At 36.2% G+C, this 21,198-nt stretch overlaps 1 protein-coding gene across 5 annotated transcripts in view; it reads left to right on the top strand.

The window, feature by feature from the left end:
- The window catches only part of LOC145514619 (UDP-glucuronosyltransferase 2A1), a 52,028-nt gene that overhangs the window by 20,372 nt on the left and 10,458 nt on the right, over positions 1 to 21,198 (top strand). For 4 of the 5 annotated variants that reach the window (XM_081512901.1, XM_081512906.1, XM_081512874.1 and 1 more), the window contains one exon: positions 19,918 to 20,066. In XM_081512901.1, coding sequence (XP_081369027.1) covers positions 19,918 to 20,066 — 149 coding nt within the window. Of the gene's footprint in view, positions 1 to 4,262; positions 4,987 to 19,917; positions 20,067 to 21,198 lie in introns of those variants that run through there. The other variant, XM_081512894.1, reaches the window with a different exon arrangement.

The following is a 21,198-nucleotide window of genomic DNA, read 5'->3' on the forward strand; positions in this document are numbered from 1 at the left end:
CAAGAATACTGGAGTGGGTTGCCATGCCCTCCTCCAGGGGATCTTCCCAACCCAGGGATCAAACCCAGGTCTCCCACATTGCAAGCAAATTCTTTACCAGCTGAGCCACCAGGGAAGCCCAAGAAGACTGAAGTGGGTAGCCTACCCCTTCTCCAAAGGATCTTCCCCACCCAGAGATCAAACAGGGGTTTTTAAGATCAATATTTTACATAATCATGATAAAATTATCAAAACTAGAAATTCATATTACAAATTATCAATTATTCTGCTGATATCCTTTTTTCTTTTCAGTATACAATCCAAGTCTCCTTCTTGCATTTACTTGTCCAATCTCTCTACTCTTCAGTTTGTGACTTTTCCCACAGACTGTCTTTGTTTTTCTGAAGAGCACTGGCTAGTTAATTTTTACAATATCCTTCAACTTTTTTTCTGGTATTTTGTTGTGATTATGGAGAGATGATGTATTCAGGGTAAGAATGCTATAGAAGTAAACTTGTGTCCTTCACAAGTCCTTCACAAGTGTGATGCATCAAAGGTACATATAAACAGTTTATTACTAGTGACCGGATTTTGATCACTTGGTTATGAATGTGTCTGCCAGGATTCTCCCTATTTTCCCCTTTGTGATTAACAAGCATCTTGACGGGAGATACTGTGAGACTGCAAATCGTACTAATCATATGTTGGCACATATTTTTATAATCCTTGACAATAAAATTCCAGTGAATAATTCAGAAGGAGTAGTGAAAATAGAAAATCACTCTTGGGAAAACATAGTAATAATCCTGAAGGATATACAGAAATCTCTACTTAATTTATAATTGCTTATGTTTAAAATGACTATTTTAAAAATTTAAAGTAATTGGAAGATTTGGGTAAAAGAACAGAAATTTAGGGCTTAGTTGTGCAGTCTGGCTGCATGAAAAATGTGCAAGCTCTAAAGAGTAAAGAAAGACTTCAAAGAGGAAGCCCTGAGTAGACAAAACCAATAACTAGATTCAAAGGCCTTAGTCTATTCTTCATGCATCTTTAACATTCTATCTTTGTTTCCATTTTTTATTCAGAACTTAATTCTACATAACATGTTTTGATTTCTCTTTTGGTCACTGTTCATTTGTACAGCTGTGCTTAATCTACTCTTCAATCTATTCATTAACTTAAATCTGATTTGTTGAATTCTTAAATTCCAGAAATTGACTTTGTTTCTTCTGCAAATTTTCACAATTATTCTGTTTAATCTTTTGTTTCTTACCAATATTTTCAGACTTTGCTTTCATACCCTTAAATTTATTGTAAAAAATAATTTTATTTTTCATTTCATACAGTAATATTTTAAATCACTGAATTCATATTTCTGGCCTCTGCTGCTTTTGCTTTTCTCAGTCCTGAAGCCTTGTTTTCTTTTAACAGGGAGGTGTTTATTTACCTTCAAATTTTATCAGTGGGAACCTTTGAAGTTGGGTTCAAAGTTTCTTCAAAGAGGCTTTTCTAGTTTGAACTGGAAATCCATATGAAGAGTGACTGTTAAGAATTCTAAGAGATCTTTTTCATCTACACAGCACCAAGTCAAAACTAGCAATTACCCTTCCTGTAAACTTCTGTGTAAGTGAATTTGTTTGTAAAAGGGAGGCCATATCTTGAGAATCTATCATTACATGAACATACGCAGGGTGTAGGATCTTGGCAAGGCTTCAGACTTTCCTTCTCTCCACTCTTGGCACCTACTGTGTGTTCTGCAAAGAAACAAGATTGAATATCGGAATTCCTGCCTTGACTTTGTTTAGGGATTCTGTCTGCTGACTTTTTACTTTCTTGAAAATCAGAAATGAATTTTTTGGGACAATTTTATATTTTATTCAGAATTTTCAATGTTTCAGTTGGATGTAAGTGAATATATGCCTATACTTTTAAATTTATGAAAATGAATAATTCTTCAAAATCTGAGCTCTACCTTAGTTTTCTCATATAATAAAACAACTTAGAGATATTTCTCTATTCAGGCAAGAATACTGGAGTGGGTTGCCATGCCTTCCTCCAGAGGATCTTCCCAACCCAGGGATCAAACCCAGGGTTTGAGCCCAGGTCTTCTGCATTGCAGGCATATTTTTTTTTACCAGCTGAGCTACCATGGAAGCCCAATAACATGTATACTGAGGTCAATTTCTAACCTGTACTATATATCTCTGCTCTCTCTTTGACTTCATTTAAACTTTTTTACAACATATGAACTTCATCATAGTGATTAGATACATTTATCAATCTTTGTTTAATCACTTTTGGGCTATTTATCCTGTGTAAAATGACTTTTATCCTCTAAGATTATAACATTATCTGTTTTCTCTTAGTGAATTTATGGTTCTGTTGTAGCTTTGTATTTTCTGATTCTCTTTTGAATTATGCTTTTTACCAGTCATTAGCAGAGTTTATGCAAAGTCTAATTATGCAACACAACACAACTCTCAATCCTTGATCCTAGATTATTCTTTGCATCTTTAAGCAAAGCTACTCTGGGTTTTTGTTTTGGCAAAACAGAAAAGCTCTCAAGGGACTTGAAATTTCAATATGTCTCTTTCAAATTATTGAAATGAATATTATTTTGTAACTGAACATAACCCTTGGTATAACTATGTCACAATTCTTAGAACACAGATACATTAACATTCTCTTTCACTTATAAGTAATACTTTTCAACCTAATAAGTAGACTCTTAAAGACTTAGCTAACTTATAATTTCATCATTATCTTCCTCCACCAAGTAACCTCCTTCATGAGCTTTGCCCTTCCTCATTTCCTCTATACCTTCTATGATCCATCTCCCTTATATTTGTAGAAGTATAAGGGAGAAGTATTAATTACTGGGCTAATTTATTTTCTGCAATAATCTATGAGATCATTTTGAATTAAAAGTGTATCTTACTTGTTTCTTTATACCCTGTGCATGGTATAGAATCCAGTATAAAATAAGTGCTAACAGTTGCTTGTTGAAGACATGAAATATCAAACGTTTTGAAGAGAAATTGGAATTGGACTGAAATACAGGTCGATGATGGGACACAAAATCTGTGCTCCTAAATATTTCCCCTCCCTTGAGATTCACATACATGTTCAATTGTTAATGACACATGGCCGGTCAAAAAAATTTTCCATAACTCTACTCTTTTAGTGTTTCGTGATTTTACTACAGTTCTTATCACTCTCTGATTGCTCAGAGTATAAACCAAGCACTTCCTTGTTAATGACTGAGCACCTCTCACTTCTCATTAGTCATGACTCTCATTCTAAACCCTCTATTCACAAACCAGTATTATATTCTCCCTGATACTCTGATCAAATCCTGCTGTCCTAAAATTTGATTTTAACTACTTATGTATGCTTTTTTTCTCTGCAACTCAAATAATATTCAGATGCCAGTTTAGGTTTATTAAAGGACATATATGATCATTTTCTGTACCTGATCTGAAAATTTGAGTACACGTCTTTTTATGAAGATTAAAACTGAACCCAAAGTATAGCATTTAAGCCTCTCCAAAGTGTCCTATTTTAACTAATATTTCCCTTTTCTGCACAGTTCTGTGTTAGCCCCTGCTCCATACATACTGAACTAACAACTGTACACTTAAATGACCATGACTAACATATCATTCATCTTTTTATCCTTTTCTTCTATTCAACTTTAAAACCCTTCTCCTGTATTCTTTGCTTCTGAGTTCAGCTGAAATGTCCCCTCTGTGTTGAAGCTTTGTCTGATTTTCTTCACATTAGAGTGACAGCATATTCTGAGACCCTGAAATGCTGTATCTTTGTACAACATTTAGCATATTCATGTTCCTCCTATAATAGGCAATGTATGTGTTTTATCTACATGCTAGCATGTGACCAACATTATGACAAGACATGCATTTTCGTGTTTCCCCAAATTATTAATCATCATGTTCCATGAGATGCACCATATTATTTGCTAGATATATTGAAATGGGTTCTATCATATTTTTAAAATGTCAATAAAACATTCTTTTTTTCATTTTAATCTATTTTTAAAACTCCTAGAAGGTCGCAATCATTTCCTCAAAAATATATAAATATTTCCTATCTTCTCCTGAACAAATATCATGCCCAGTTAACAACCGGCAAAATTCTCTGCGTATAAGTTTCCTAACTCCAGAAATTAATTTTTAACTTGATCGATGTCTAAATTGCCACTTCAATTTTGTGCCAAACAAACATTCAGCGTTCGCAGAGCAGTGTGTGAGGGAGCTGCTATCATGATGTCCAAGAAATGGGTTTCAGCGATTCTACTGCTGCAGCTCTGCTACACTGGCTGTGGATTCTGTGAGAAGGTCCTGGTGTGGCCCTGTGACATGAGCCACTGGCTCAATCTAAAGGTTGTTCTGGAGAAACTCATGGAAAGAGGCCATGAAGTGACTGTGTTGGTGTCTTCACAAAATTTTCTCATTGACAACAACAAGCCCTCCACACTGAACTTTGAGATGTTCTCAGTGCCGCAGGACAAAGAGGCTGCTGAAAATAGTCTAAATGAATTTTTAGATGTGTCTGTTAACGTCATGCCAACATTGTCACCCTGGCAATCAGCAAAGAAACTTCAAGATTTTTTTCTTCAAATAAGTGCAGATTTAAAACTTGTCTGTGAGAGTGTTGTCTACAACGAGACAATCATGAAGAAACTCCAGGACACCAACTATAACGTTATGGTCATAGACCCTGTGATACCCTGTGGTGAGCTGATTGCTGAGATTCTGGGAATCCCTTTTGTGTACACACTAAGACTCTCCTTGGGTAGTACAATGGAGAAATACTGTGGGCAACTTCCATCTCCACCTTCCTACGTGCCTGTTGTCATGGCAGGACTACCAGACAAAATGACCTTTCTGCAAAGGGTAAAAAATTTAATGTTTACAGTTTTCTTTGACTTCTGGCTCCAACAATTCGACCCTCAGCTTTGGGATCAGTTTTACAGTGAAGTATTGGGTAAGAGACTCTGCTTTTCATTCTAAAGTAATTATCAGAAGATGCTGAGGAGGTTTCAGAAAAGTCTAGGAAGAGGAAAGGAATATATTTTTAAAACTTTCACTTTCACAAAAACTCCACAATTGATATCAAGGAACTGTGGTTCAATAACTAATTGGGGAAGGGAGGCAAGAAATTTCTTGCCATGATTCCTCTTTCTTCACAGTCCTCTATTTATTAGGATACTTCAATACTTACAAGATTGTTACCAAAACAAAATGAAATACAAAACCTGCCAATAAATGTCAATCCAATGGAATATGTATTTTTGTCAGATGCAGGATATCACAAATAAGTCTAATACACTGAGTTTTCATAGAAGAGACGTTTGATTTCTTACTGGTTAAGTGAGTGGAATGTTTGTTAAAAGAGGAAGATAGCCTCCTTGCCTGATTTTAGTAATAGTCTGGAACCTGAGCCATATTAACAGTGGTATTAAATGTGGTATATAACTTATTTTGTCTGAATTTTGCTCTACAAATTTTGAAAATCATGGAATATTAGATTTACAATTTAAACCATCCTCCTTTTGGACCAGAGTACCATGTATTCCTATCTCTCATGAATTTGGGATGAAACTTCAGTAAGTCCTATGAGAACTGCTTCATCATAATGGGTCATACTGAGAAGTTTCCTAGTATGCTTTATACTTTTGGAGGAGTATAATACAGAAAACTGAAAAATTAAGCAGAAACTTGAAAGAGTTTATGACTCAAGATGTTAAAAACAGTATATTTTTCACTTCACTAGTTATGTACATTCTATTTTTAATCACCTGTCTTTCCTAATAAAAAATGATTTTGCTTTGCAATTTTAAATGTCTAGCTCTTGTCTGATTGCATCACTGAAGCTGGCTTTCACTCCAAATACTGTTTTGTTCTGTTTTTAATTGAAGTATAGTTGATTTAAAATGCATTAATTTCTGCTATATAACATAGTGATTGAGTTATACGTATGCATCAGTTCAGTTCAGTTGCTCAATTGTGTCTGACTCTGTGACCCCATGGACTGCAGTATTCTGGGTTTCCCTGTTCATGACCAACTCCCAGAGCCTGCTCAAACCCATGTCCATCTAGCTGGCAATGCCATGCCAGCATCTTATCCTCTGCCATCCCCTTCTCCTCCTACCTTCAATCTTTCCCAGCTTCAGGGTCTTTTCCAATGGGTCAGTCCTTCATATCAGGTGGCCAAAGTATCGAAGCTTCAGCCTCAGCATCAGTCCTGGTTTGATCTCTTTGCTGTCCATGAGACTCTCAAGAGTCTTCTCCAACACCAAATTTCTCCAAATTTCAAGGCTTCAGTCACCATCTGCAGTGACTTTGGAACTCAAGAAAATAAAGTCTGTCACTGTTTCCTTGGTTTCCCCATCTATTTGCCATGAAGTGATGGAACTGGATGCCATGATTTTTGTTTTTTGAATGTTGAGTTTTAAGTCAGGTTTTTCACTCTCCTCTTTCACTTTCATCAAGAGGCTCTTTAGTTCTTCTTCACTTTCTGCCATAAGGGTGGTGTCATCTGCATATCTAAGGTTATTGATATTTCTCCTGGCAATCTTGATTCCAGCTTGTGCTTCATCCATCCAGGCATTTTTCATGATGTACTCTGCATAGAAATTAAATAAACAGAGTGACAATTACAGACTTGATGTACTCCTTTCTCAGTTTGGAACCAGTCAATTGTTCCATGTCCGGTTCTAACTGTTGCTTCTGGACAGTGATAATCTCTGGTTGCTTCCATGTTGCTGCAAATGGAATTATTTCATTTTCTTCTATGGCTGAGTAGCATTCTGTTGTATATATGTGTTATATCTTCTTGATCTATTTATATGTTGGTGGACATTTAGGCTGTTTCCATGTCCTGGCTACTGTGAATATTGCTGCTGGGAACATAGGGGTGCATGCATCTTTTTGAATTATAGTTTTTTTCCACATGCCCATGGATAGGATTGTTGACTCCTATGGTAATTTTAGTTTTATGTTTTAGAGGAAATTTCCTACTGTTTTCCATTGTGACTGTATCAACTTACACTCCCACCAACAGTGTAGGAGTGAACCCATTTCCCCACACTCTCTCCAGCATTTGTTATCACTCCAAATACAATTTGAGAGTTGTTAAGAAACATGAATTAACAAAGATCATATTGGATATTAGAAATATTAGCTAATTTAACTTCCTTAATACAGTAGTTTGCTAGGGCTCTTATAACTAAGTTTAAAAGATTGGGTGGCATTAAAAACAGAAATTTATTTTCTCTCAGTTTGGCAAGATAGAAGTCCAAGACCAAAGTTTTGTCAGGGCTGGTTTTCCTTAAGGCCTATCTGAACAGCTTGTGGATGCCCACTATCTTGCTTTGTCCTCTCATGGTCCTTTCTCTATATATGCATAACCTGCACACGTGCTAAGTCTTTTCAGTCATGTCCTACTCTTTGTAACCTTATGGACTGTAACTTGTCAGGCTCCTTTGCCCATGAGATTCTCCAGGCAAGAATACTGAAGTGGGTTGCCATGTCCTCCTCCAGGGGATCTTCCTGACCAGACTGAACTTGTGTCTCGTGTCTCCTGCATTGGCAGGCAGGTTCTTTTCCACTAGTGCCATTTGGGAAGCCCATGTGTATATCCTAGTGTCTCTTATTCTTCTTATAAGGTGATCTATCATATCGGATTAGGGCCCACTCTTATGATCTCATTTATATTAGTTACCTTTAAAAGATCTACCTTCAAATACTGTCGGACTTCGGTGTTTTAATAAAAGAGGAACACAGTTCAGTCCATAACACTGATTTTTATAGACACACTGTTTCACAGAACTAAGATTAAAAAAAAAAAAACACTTTAAAAATCCTTAGCTTTACACATGACTTTGAATTTACACTGTGTTGATTTAACAATAAATAACACAGCAACCAATAAACATTCCTGGGTTCTTCCCTGGTTGCTCAATAGTAAAGAATCCACCAGCAATGCAGGAGACACGAGAGACTTGGGTTTGATCCCTGGGTCAGGAAGATCCCCTGGAAGAGGGCATGGCAACCCACTTCAGTGTTCTTACTTGGGAAATCCCAAGGACAGAGGAGCCTGGTGGGCTACAGTCCATAGAATTACAGAGTTGGATCGGACTGAAGTGATTGAGCAGGCACACGCAAGTGCTTTCTCGGTGTAGGCAAAGTGTTAGGCTCTACGGATTTGAGATAAATAAGACCAGTGCCTTGGCCTCAATTCTTCTCTCAGAAACAAATGCAAAACACAGAGCTAGTAATATATTCTGATAACTAGAGATGCTGTCCTAGTTCCAACTGATAACTTTCTGAGACATTTGTTGTATTATGCATAAATATAGGAAAGGCAAAGGATTCTGTATGGATACATGTTATACAAAATATGTAGTCCTTAGGATCAATGGCCAGTTTTTAACTTTACCACCGTTAACAGGTTTCTCACTTACTGTAAGTACTGTCGTCGATTTTCATTGCTCTACTCTTTCGTCTTCTTTATTAAGCAGTTCTGAAGACACTATGAGTATAATTTCATTCTTGATGTAATGAAAAAAATAGCTAGTACAAATTGCTAAAAATTTGAATGGAACAAAAGTATGTATATAATGAATGATAATTGGCTTTATGCTTTTCCTACATAAGCACTCTTATCTTTTGTCTTTACATTAAGATATTTTCTAAGTATTAAACATAAATTTATGTGTATGGGTGTGTGTGTGTACGTGTATGTATGTATGTGTATATATATATATATACATATATATATATGTATATGTATATGTATATGTATATACATATATGGGCTTCCCTGGTGGCTCAGATGGTCAAGAATCTGCCTGCAATGCATGACACCTGGGTTTGATCCCTGGGTTGGGAAGATCCCCTGCAGAAGGAAATGGCTACCCACTTCAGTATTCTTGTCCAGAGAATTCCACTGACAGAGGAGCCTGGAGAGCTACAGTCCATGGGGTCGCAAAGAGTCAGATACAACCGAGTGACTAACACTTGCCTTGCCTATATATATGTATATATATATATTTTTTTACCAGTAGGAACAATTATATTTATCTTTACCTATTTTCACTTAATATAGATTTGACATCTTTCCTCACAACATATTAAAACCTACATTATTCTTTAAATTGATTTAGTAATATTCATATGAATGTATGTAACAAAACATTTAATTTGTCTAGTGTGAAAGCTATACTTAGATTGTTCCAGATCTGTTGTTACCAAAAAAAAAAAAAGAAGTATTTCCCTAAAATTTGTACCTACATCTTTGCTACAATGCCCTTTAAAATTTTTGAACAATTTAGCTCTTATCCTCAGATCTTTTCTTAGGTAGCCAGCAATTATTCCATTTTCTTTGGACTCTTTATCCTATTGATCTCTAATTGGTCTGGCATTTTAGGAAATCTAAGTCCTTAATTTTCTATGATGTGCATTACAAACATCTTTTCAAGTCCTTCAGTCGACTCAGAAATTTATCAATATAAATCAGTAGATACAAATATTTTATATATTTTAAAATATTATACATGTAATTTCATATTTTAGAAAATATCATACCAATAAAAAGTGAAGAGATGTAAGTATACAGTTGAGAGAAATAATAAAATAAACTTCTGTATGCCTTATAAAGTAAGTTAGGAAATAGATCATTACAGTTCTTAGAAACACTCTTCTGTCAGTAGAAACCACAAGCCTGACTTTGGTGAACATTTTCTTGGAAATTTTACATCTATCATTATATATGATTTCTTTAACACTCTACAATTTAATTTTTTAATATTATACATACAAATACAGAAGTGTTATTTATGCAGAATAATTTTTAAGATACAATCGTGTGTTTTCTTTTTTTTGTTAAGCTCTGCAGATAGTATTATTTTTGTACACCTGATGTTTTGTGTATCGACAACTAGCTACTTGGGCTTCCCAGGTGGAGCTAGTGGTAAAAAACCTGCCTGCCAAGCAGGAGACATAGGAGACATTCGATCCTTGGGTTGGGAAGATCCCCTGGAGGAGAGCATAGCAGCTCATTCCAGTTTTCTTGCCTGGAGGATCCCATGGACAGAGGAGCCTGGCGGCTATAGTCCCTAGGTTTGCAGTCAGACACAACTGAAGAGACTTAGTACGCACACAACTAGCTATTTATAATTTATTATATAATACTGCTATTATGAACATTCTTGTGTATGCCCTCTGTTGTAGAAGAGTAAACATACCAACAGGATGTAACCATATATCTATGTTTAAATATGTATCTGTATTTTCCCCTACTAGGTAACTTCAGACTTTTGTCAAAAAATTATACTTTAACCAAGACTATACAAATTTTCACCTTAACCAGCACAGCATTTTATTCCTCATTGTACCACATCTTTAGGCAGCATATTATTGAATGAGTTTTATTAATCAATGAGGAATAATTGGCATACCATAAAATTCACTCGTGTGCAATGATTATTTATTATGTTTACAAAGTTCAGCAACTGTCACCATGTTGTAATGTTATAATCTCCCAAAGAAATGATTTTTCTGAGCTTTGTCAAAGTGACAGATCTGAAATACTTTCTTAGGTTTCATTTAGATTTCCTTCATTATTACTGGCTTGAGTAACTTTTCATATTTTATGGGCTACTTTTGTTTCTTTTCCATGAATATCCTTCTCTTTTGTTAGTCCACTTTTTTCTAAAGGATTGCTTGTGTCTTCATTATTGTTTCAATAAATTCTTTTTATATTCTAGATAAGCCTTTGTTAGTTTCATATACTGCAGAGACTTTGACAGTTTATGATGTGCTTCTCATGCTCTTAAATATCGTATGAAGACCTTTGGGTTTTAAACCTAATGAAGTAAAATAATTAGCCATTTTCTTTTTTTAAACACTGGAGGAAATCCTTTCTTACTCTAAAAGCATAAAGATTTCCTTTTATATTGTCTTCAAAGAAATCATGGTTTTGCTTTTGAAGATTTTAATCTACTTAGTAATTTATTTTTGTATATTTTGTATGTTGGGCTCAATTTCTCTTCTTTTTACCTTTTTTCCTTTGCTCTTCCTTCTTCCTCCTTCTCCCCTGTCTCCTTCCTTCTCTACCCCTCTTCTTTCTCTTTTTTCTTCCTACTATTGACCAGGGATACAGAATTGTACCATTATAATTTATTCAAAGCTTTTTCTTTTTCCTACTTATCTGCAATGCTTCCTATATCATTAAGAATTTTCACTACTTAAGTAGTTTTTCTTTGATTCATTATGATATTTGCTTTCTTCTATGTTAGTTCTTGTTTCTAACTTTATTAAGACAGAACTGGACTTCCCTGGGGGTCCTGTGACTGAGACTCCATGCTTCCACTACAAGGAGTATGGCCTTCTCTGGTTGATGAATTCAGTTCCCACCTGATATATGGCATGGTCAAAAAAAACAAAAGAGAAGTAATTGACATATAACATTGTGAAAATTTAAAGTGCACAGCACAATAACTTGCTATACAGAGAAGTGTAGAAAAACGTTCACCATAATAATAATCTCACATATTTACTTATTTTTATGGTAAGAACATTTAATATCTACTCTCTTAGGAACTTTTGAGTATATAGTATTGTATTGTTAACAATACTATTAGTCACCACACTGAATATTAGATCCCCAGAACTTATTCACCTCTTAACTGAAAGTTTGTACCCTTTGATCAACATCTCCCTAAATTCCCCCATCCCTATCCGTCCCTGACAACCACCAATCTCCTCTCCTCTTTGAAGCGGCTTTTTTTTTTAAGACTCCACATTTCAGTGAAATCTTACATTATTTGTTTTTCTCTGTCTGACATATTTCACTTAACATGTTTCATTCATTTTGTCACAAATGGCAACATTTCACTCTTTTTCATTGCTGAATAATATCCCATTATATGTACATACAACATTCTCTCTACACACCCATCCAAAAGTAGACTTATGAACTATAGCTAGAAGGGGCTGGAACTGAGCGTAGGGTCCTTTCAGGATCTCTGAGAGCACAGACAGAAATGTCTCCTACTGGATCCCTGAGCAGCAGGTCTGTAAATGGACTGTAGCTATGATGGGGTTGCAGCTAAGTAGGGAACTCTTTTTTTTTTTTTAATAAATTTATTTATTTTAGTTGGGGGCTAATTACTTTACAATATTGTAGTAGTTTTTGCCATACATTGACATGAATCAGCCATGGGTTTACATGTGTTCCCCTTCCTGGACCCCCCTCCCACCTCCCTCCCCATCCCATCCCTCTGGGTCATCCCATTGCCCCGGCCCTGAGCCTTTGTCTCATGCATTGAACATGGAATGGTGTTCTGTTTCACATATGATAATATACATGTTTCAATGCTATTCTCCCAGAACGTCCCACCCTCACCTTCTCCCTCAGAGTCCATAAGACTGTTGTATGCATCTGTGTCTCTTATTCTGTCTCGCATATAGGGTTATCGTTACCATCTTTCAAATTCCATATATATTCATTAGTATACTGTATTGGTGTTTTTCTTTCCGGCTTACTTCACTCTGTATAATGGGCTCCAGTTTCATCCATCTCAATAGAACCGATTCAAATGTATAGAAAAGGGAACCCTCTTACACTGTTGGTGGGAATGCAAACTAGTACAGCCACTATGGAGGACAGTGTGGAGATTCCTTAAAAAACTGGGAATAGAACTGCCATATGACCCAGCAATCCCACTGCTGGGCATACACACCGAGGCAACCAGAATTGAAAGAGACGCATGTACCCCAATGTTCATTAAGTAGGGAACTCTTCAGCATCTTTGGGGACACAGCTTTGAGTGTCTATTGCTTAGTCTGCATGTTACTGTGACTGCTCTCAAATGGTGGCTAGAAGGGGCTGAAATCAAATCTGGAATCTTAACAGAATCTCTAGGTTGCAAATTAGAATGACTACCTCTGTGACCCTGAACCCTCAGGACTGCTGGTAGACTGGTTGTGAGGAGATTGGAGTTCAATACAGGAACCTTTCAGGACCCTGAGGTGCAGACAAGAGTGCTTCCTGTCTGGTTGCTCTACCAGCTGGGCTACTTGAGGACTGTGGCTTGGACAGGAAACAGCCCAGTTACAGGGCCTTCTCAGAATCCACAGTCTGACAAAGTTTGTACAACTTGTCTCTGAGGATCCCACAGGGTTTGAGCCAGTTGTGGGCCACTTCAGGGTCTACAGCTGGGACAGAGGTCTGGATGTTCATTACTCAACATGGAGTGGGCATGGCTCCTCTTGATTTCCTTGGCATACAATGTTAGTAACAGAGCCAAAGAGAAACATACTATAGCTGAGTTCTCAGGAGTACAGAACTTTTTGCCATGTGTGCAGCCTGGAACCCACTCTCTGGGTCAGTCATCTGGTTGCAAGCCTCCCCTCGCAAAAGGTCACTGTTTGTCTTGGACTGTACCCAGATTTCACAATCTCCTGTCTGACTCTCAGGGCTCCCACAAGACACATATGTTTGTGAATAAATGCCAAATCATTGCTGTTAGGGGTGGGTGGGTGTACATGATGGATATCTTATTTGATCATCTTGTTCAAAATATCTGGAAGGGTAACACCCTCTCCCCTAGTATCTCTTCTGGAATACCTTGATTATTCTCAGCCCTTTGCTCTTCTAGATAGATTTCTAAAATTAAATGTGAAATTCTAATCCCATGGACAAAAGGGCCCGGCTGGCTACAGTCCATGGATTCACAGAGTCAGAAGTGACTGAAGTGACTGAGCATGCAAACATGCACAAGGAATCTGTAGATAAATTTGGAGAGAATGAACAACTTTATGAATTTTGATTTTCCTATCAATGAACATGATAACTCTATTTATTTTTTATAAAGGGCTCCAGCAAGACTTTGTAATTCTAATCTGCATATTTTATGAATCTCTTTTAAAATTATTCAAAAATTATAAGTTGGAATATGCAATTTCATTATACTTAATTCATACACAGAAATTGTAGCTGCCATTTCATCTTTTTTATATTATTGAAATAATCAAACTCTCACATTCATTCTAATAACAAAATTGTATAATCTTTTGGAATAAACAGAGTTTCGGGTTATTTAAAGAGACATTCAAGAGCAGAGACTCAGAATTGGAAATCGCCACAGGAACTAGAACCTGGGTAGGAACATCTGAACTGTAATTAATGAGTTGCTGGAAATTTATTGTGGACAAACCTGAGAGCTTAGAAATCCAGTGAGACCCAGGCATAGGGTTCAGTTCAACTCAGTCACTCAGTCATGTCCAACTCTTTGTGACCCTATGGACAGCACACCAGGCTTACCTGTCCATCACAAACTCCCAGATCTTGCTCAAACTCATGCTCATTGAGTCAGTGACGCTATCCAACCATCTCATCCTCTGTCATTCCCTTCTCCTCCTGCCTTCAATCTTCCCAGCATCAGTGTCTTTTCCAATGAATCAGTTCTTCGCATCAGGTGGCCAAAGTATTGGAACTTCAGCTTCAGCATCAGTCCTTCCAAATGAATATAAAGGACTGATTTTCTCTAGGATTGACTGGCTTGATGTCCTTGCTGTCCAAGGGACTCTCAAGAGTCTTCTCCAACACCACAATTCAAAAGTATCAATTCTTTGGCACTCAGTTTTCTTTATGGTCCAACTCTCACATCCATACATGACTACTGGAAAAGCCATAGCTTTGACTAGACGGACTTTTGTTGCCAAAGTAATGTCTCTGTTTTTTAATATGTTATCTAGGTTGATCATAGCTTTTCTTCCAAGGAGTAAGCATCTTTTAATTTCATGGCTGGTGTCACTATCTGCAGTGATTTTGGAACCCAAGAAAATAAAGTCTATCACTGTTTCCATTATTTCCCCAACTATTTGCCATGAAGTGATGGGACCAGATGCCATGATCTTAGTTTTCTGAATGTTGAGTTTTAAACCAGCTTTTTCACTCTCCTCTTACACTTTCATCAAGAGGCTCTTTAGTTCCTCTTCACTTTCTGCCATAAGGGTGGAGCAATCTGCATATCTGAGGTTATTGATATTTCTCCTGGCAACCTTGATTTCAGCTTGTGCTTCATTCAGCCCTGCATTTAGCATGATATACTCTGCATAGAAGTTAAATAAGCAAGGTGACAATATACAGCCTTGATGTACTCCTTTCCCTATGTGGAACCAGTCTGTTGTTCCATGTCTGGTTCTAACTGTTGCTTCTTGACATACATGCAGATTTCTCTGGAGGTGGTCAGGTATTCCCATCTCTTGAAGAATTTTCCAGTTTGTTGTGGTCCACATAGTCAAAGATTTTAGTGTAGTCAATAAAGAAGTAGACTTTTTTGGAATTCTCTTGCTTTTTCAATGATTCAGCAGATGTTGGCAATTTTATCTCTGGTTCCTCTGCCTTTTCTAAATCCAGCTTGAACATCTGGAAGTTCTAGCTTCATATACTGTTGAAGCCTAAGTTGGAGAATTTGCTAGTGTGTGAGATGAGTGCAATTGTGCAGTAGTTTGAACATTCCTTGGCATTGTCTTTCTTTGGGATTGGAATGAAACCTTATCTTTTCCAGTCCTGTGGCCACTTCTGGCCTATTGAGTGCAGCACTTTCACAGCATTATCTTTTAGGATTTGAAATAGCTCAATTGGAATTCCATCACCTCTACTAACTCTGTTCATAGTAATGCTTCCTAAGGGCCACTTGTCTTTGCACTCCAGGATGTTTGGCTGTAGGTAAGTGATCACACCAACATGGCCAACATGGTTATCTGGATCATAGAAGAACTATCCAAAAATATCTTAATGACCTGATCATAGGGGAGTCCCCGCAATATTGTGAGATTTCTTTCCAGGAGCTCAACCAATTTTTTATAATAAAAATCAAAGAAATAGCCCTTGCTTCCAGTTAGAGGAAGAGGAAAGGAATCATTTTGAAAGAAGTCAGAGCCCTCTGTCCATCCTAACAAGGCTGTCCTCAGGGTAAACTAGTTAACTGGTGTACAATGTGCTAGGGATTATCAGAGCCTAACTGACCTGAGGCAAGAAGAATACCTGACTCCAAGCCCCTCTAGGCTACTGGATGGAAAAGGGATATACCCAACTCCAGACCATCCTGCCGTATATAAAGTGGGAGAAAAAAACTGAGAGATAGTTTTGAAGAGTACAGAGGCTTAGAGTCAGTAAAATATTGAGATTAATCTTAGGACCATAGAATGCTTCTCTCCCCAACTCACCACCACCTTTCAAACGCCTGTTTACAATAGTCTCTTTTACCCAGTATATCATGTCTTGCTATCAAGTGAAAATTACAAGGCACATCAAAAAGCAAAATCATACTTTGAGCCGACAGAGCAACCATCAGAACCAGAGATGGCAAGAATGCTGTAATTATCAAAACAAGGTTTGAAATCAATGTTGATTAATATTCTAAGGAATCTAATGCATAAAGTAGACTGTATGTAAGGACAGATGTTCTGTATAAGCAGAGAGATGCAAATCCTGAGAAAAACCAAAAAAGAAATAAAAACGTTGTAGCAGAAATGAATTCAAAGATAAAATAATACTGACATACTTCATAGTCATTTCTAGAAGAGAGAAGCTGAGGGAATAATTTCTATCACATTCTATGAGGCTAGCATGATCAAAATGTAAAAACTAGACAAGGACATTACAAGGGAAGAAAGCTTGTTTTATATTTGTAAAAAAAAAAGTTTACACAAATATTTGTTGTTAACATAGATGCAGAATCCTCAAAAAATGTTAAAAATTTCTCCTCTGTGAAAGACAATGTCAAGAGAAAGAAATACAAGGCACTGAATAGGAGACAATGTTTGCAAAAGACATATCTGATAAAGAACCAAAATGTTTTTTAAAAACACTTATAACACCCCAAGAAGAAATCGTGAAACCTGATTAAATAGTGGGTTAAAGATAATAATGAACTGTACAAAAAGATAGATATTTGACAAATAAGTATATAAAAAATGCTCGATGTACTTTTTTTTGGAAAGAGATGCAGGTTATAATAATAATGAGGTAACCACTGCACATCTATAAGAATGGCCAAAATGCAGATCACTGACGACTCCAAAAGCTCAGAAGCTGTGGAACAGGAGCTCTTCTTAATGCTAGTGGGATATAAAATGGTGCAGTCACTTGGGAAACACTTGGTGGTTTCTTACAAAAGTAAACAAATTCTTACATACTATCACACTTCTTGGTATTTACTCACAGGAATTGAGAACTTATGTTTACACAAAATGTGCATGTTTATAGATATTTATAGAAATTTCATTCATAACTGCCCAAACTTGGAAGAAACTAAGTAGTGAATGAATAAACTGTTGGCAGATCTAAAGAAGGAATATTATTCAGCTCTAAAAAATGAGTTATCAAGTCCCAGAAAAACATCAAACCATGGGAGCACCTTTAGTGCATATTATTAAGGAAAAATTCCAGGCTGAAAAGTCTATGTACTGAATGATTCAAACTCTGACATTCTGTAATGGCAAAACAAAAAGATCAGTGGTTGCCAGGGTGTGGGATGAAAGTGAGGGATTAATACGCAGAGCACAAAAGAATTTGGAAACAGTGAAAATACTCTGTATGATACCATAATGATTGACACATGTCTTTATTATTTGTCTAAAACCACTCAATTTATACTCGGTGTTAATTATTATGTAAACCACGGACTTTGGGTGATTATAATGTTTCAGTGTGAGTTCATCAACTGTGAGAAACGTACCATTCTGTTGGAGATGTTGATAATGGGATAGTCTATGCAAGTGTGAAGACAAGCATATATGGGAAATATCTCCAGTTTTTCCTCAATTTTGCTATCATCCAAAATTTCTCTAAAAAAATAAAGTATTAATTCATAGACTATGATGCAGAAATCATACATGTTAGTTTTCTAGCATATCTTTAAAAGAAATAAATAGTCTAGGAAGCCTAGTAAGGTTGTCTCTGGATTAACATCTACAGCTTGCATGAGTTACCACTGAGAGATTGGTACCTGTCCTCCGCTGAATACCTCAATCTGTCTCAAATACAACATAGCATTTTGTCATACATTTAGGTTCCTTCTAACAATTCTTTGAAACTAAAAAGTATCTCAGTAGACTCATCATGAAGGATTAAAATAATAGATTCAAACAGCAACAATATTTCCATTGTAATTCAAATTTAGTGGCCATTGATCAATTATTTGTAAATTTTCTATTGTTTTTATAACTCATTTTGTGTAACAAAAATAATAACAGAAAAAAAGATTGGTGGTAAATTTTAATTCCATAACTTTGTTTTACAGGTCCTCAGCATAACATTTAGAATGTCTTAAGAAATTTACAACTTTTTCATACTTTAGCACAATTTTGTTCTCATGTTGATATGTATTTCATACTGTGCATAACTGTTTCAAATAAAGAATTTTAGTATAATAAGTACTTTAGTATACTAAAATACTTTAAGCTATGTCTTTTGAAAATGTTTTGCACAATAATTTCTCCTAAGGACTTAGTAATCAAGACAGGATGTCACACACACGGAGCAACACATTTAAAACACATAAGCATGTTTGTGGGGAAACTGTGGTGTTCGTTCTCATCCAGTCTTGGAAAGTCTGGAGTGTCCTTGGAAATGGCTTTTTTATTATCAAGTTAAATCATTGCCTATATAACTTCAACTGAGCGAGTGAGCACACAGATGCACATAAAACTTTTGACATATATAACACTACAAAATAGTAACAACTCTTTAAAAAGGCTATTCAACCTGGAGTACATAAAAGCATCATTTCTGAACAGAATCTTTAAGAAAGGAACATTCTCGTCTGGATTTTTCTTTACTTAGATGCAACACATGTTTTTTGTGTATACAAATGATTGACTTAGTAATTTGCAAATACTTGTTCTTTACAAATCTCCTAAAATGAATATTTAGAATCTGTCCTTTTCATAGAACATCATTTCAAGGTGACACTCAAATGTGTGATACTAGTAATGCATGCGTGTGTAATCTGCATTCCAAAGGGAGTTATATTAGGTTTAAGTTACTTAGGGATTTCCTATGGAGAAAATAATAGCAAATCAATGAAGGGATGGGATTTGACTGAGCAAGGTAAGGTAAATTGATACTGGTGGGATTCTTCAACAACGTGAGTGAACCCAAAACTGTAACAAGCAGAAAGGGTGAAAGATAGTCCTGATTGGAAGTTAGAAAACCAATGAGAGCTGATTTGGTGTTTATGGTGGTTTAGTTGCTAAGTCATGTCTGACTCTTGTGACCCCATGGACTGTAGCTTCCGAGACTTCTCTGTCCATGAGATTTCCCAGGCAAGAATACTGCAATGGGTTGCCATTTCTTTCTCCAGGGGATTTTCCAGACCCAGGGATCGAACCCACGTCTCTAGTATTGCCAGTGGATTCTTTACTGTTGAGTCACCAGGGAGGTCCTTTGTGTTAATAGGGTGCAGCTAATCTGCCATCTGCCATTTAATTGGAGAGAAACCATGAGTATGAACTCCATCAGTACTTGCAGTTGTTGTTAAAATTTTTGATTGAATTTATTTCTTGAAAGAACTTATTTTTGTCAAAGAATTGTATTTTTATTTGATTTTATTGAGTTTACTTTATTTTACATACTACTGTTCTTTTACTACCCAAACATTCTTTCTCCCTCCTTCCCACTTCCCATCCTTCCTCTCTACCTTTCTATCTTCTTTCCTTTCTTCCTTCCATCTCTTCCTCCATCTTTCATTAATACTTTAAATTTCACTTCCTTTTAACATCTAAATGTGATAAGTAATCAAGAGTTCCTTCATAGCACATCAGAAAATCAGTGGTACAATTTTTTCCCAGCAAATATGTATGCTAATAAGTTCAAGCCTACTTCCTTCATTTTCTCCAGGAAGACCCACTACGCTATGTGAGACCATGGGGAAAGCAGAGATTTGGCTCATCAGGACATACTGGGATTTTGAATTTCCTCGTCCATACTTACCAAATTTTGAGTTTGTAGGAGGATTGCATTGTAAACCGGCCAAACCATTACCTAAGGTGGGTCTATTACAGTGGAAGGTTCTTTTGTGCTTTATATGATACCCTGATTTTCCTTTAAAGCTTGCAGTATCAATGACAGAGATATGCTTACTGCTGAATTGCTTCAGTTTTCTACTTCAAATCTATTTTCAAAATCATGGGAGAAGTCTCTTATGAATAATGTTACCTTTTTTTACTTGAATACTTAATCAGAAGGATGAAATCTTCCAAGTGGCATGTTAAAAATATCAGTGTGTCCATAGTGTAGACATTGGATTGAAAAACAGGAAGCTAGAACCTTGGCTATCACTAAGGAGGCTGCTGCTGCTTCCTAAGAAGCATGATGCAGGTTATAAATAGGGACATTTACTATGATCATTTGAAAGATAAAGATGCTTTCATAAAAGCTAAGTGTTGATGGAAGACATGGAACCAGACAGGGCTTCTCGGAGAGCGGTAGATTTTACTGAGCTAGGAAAGAATTGCTTGAAAAAACTTTTTTGAGATGACAGTGATAAATTCAATTTCAAATTCATTTTAAGAAGTCAAAGGAATTTTCAGGTGAAGATTTCTAAAAATCATCTGGTTAATACAAGATTTCAGTCTCAGCTGAGAGCACTGGAAATAAATTTGGGAGTCATTAATGTAAATTAGAAATCATATAACTGAGAAACCGAAATGATGAATTGGCTCTTTATGACCATGATATCAGGAATTTTTTTGGAGTAAAAAAGAAAATCATGCACCCATAATCCAATGTTATCAAGAATAAATAAGGACTGCCAGAAATATCAGAAGAAAGCAATATTTAGAAGCATAAAAAGAGAATAGTAGGTAAACAAAGTAAGAATATTGTACTTAACTATACTCTTCAATAGGCAGTGAAGAGACAGATTTGTTTGTGTTGTAGGTAAATGAGCATACTCTTTGTACAAGAGGGCAGGTTAAATGATGTTCCCATAAGAGTTCTTGATTTCTCTTTAGGGGAAGATGGATATTGAAGTTTATTCTGAATATGTGTTTCATGCCAATAGGTTATAGCTAAAGACAAGTTCCACTGAGTGTTATTACTGGAGATAAGAAACCAATATTTAAAATAAATAAAGGTACAGAAAGATGCATGACATATTCCATGGCTCACTTGCCACAT

This window comes from Giraffa tippelskirchi, chromosome 1 (genome assembly GCF_054371585.1).
Source record: "Giraffa tippelskirchi isolate mGirTip1 chromosome 1, T2T-mGirTip1v1.2.pri, whole genome shotgun sequence".
Lineage (NCBI taxonomy): Eukaryota > Metazoa > Chordata > Mammalia > Artiodactyla > Giraffidae > Giraffa > Giraffa tippelskirchi.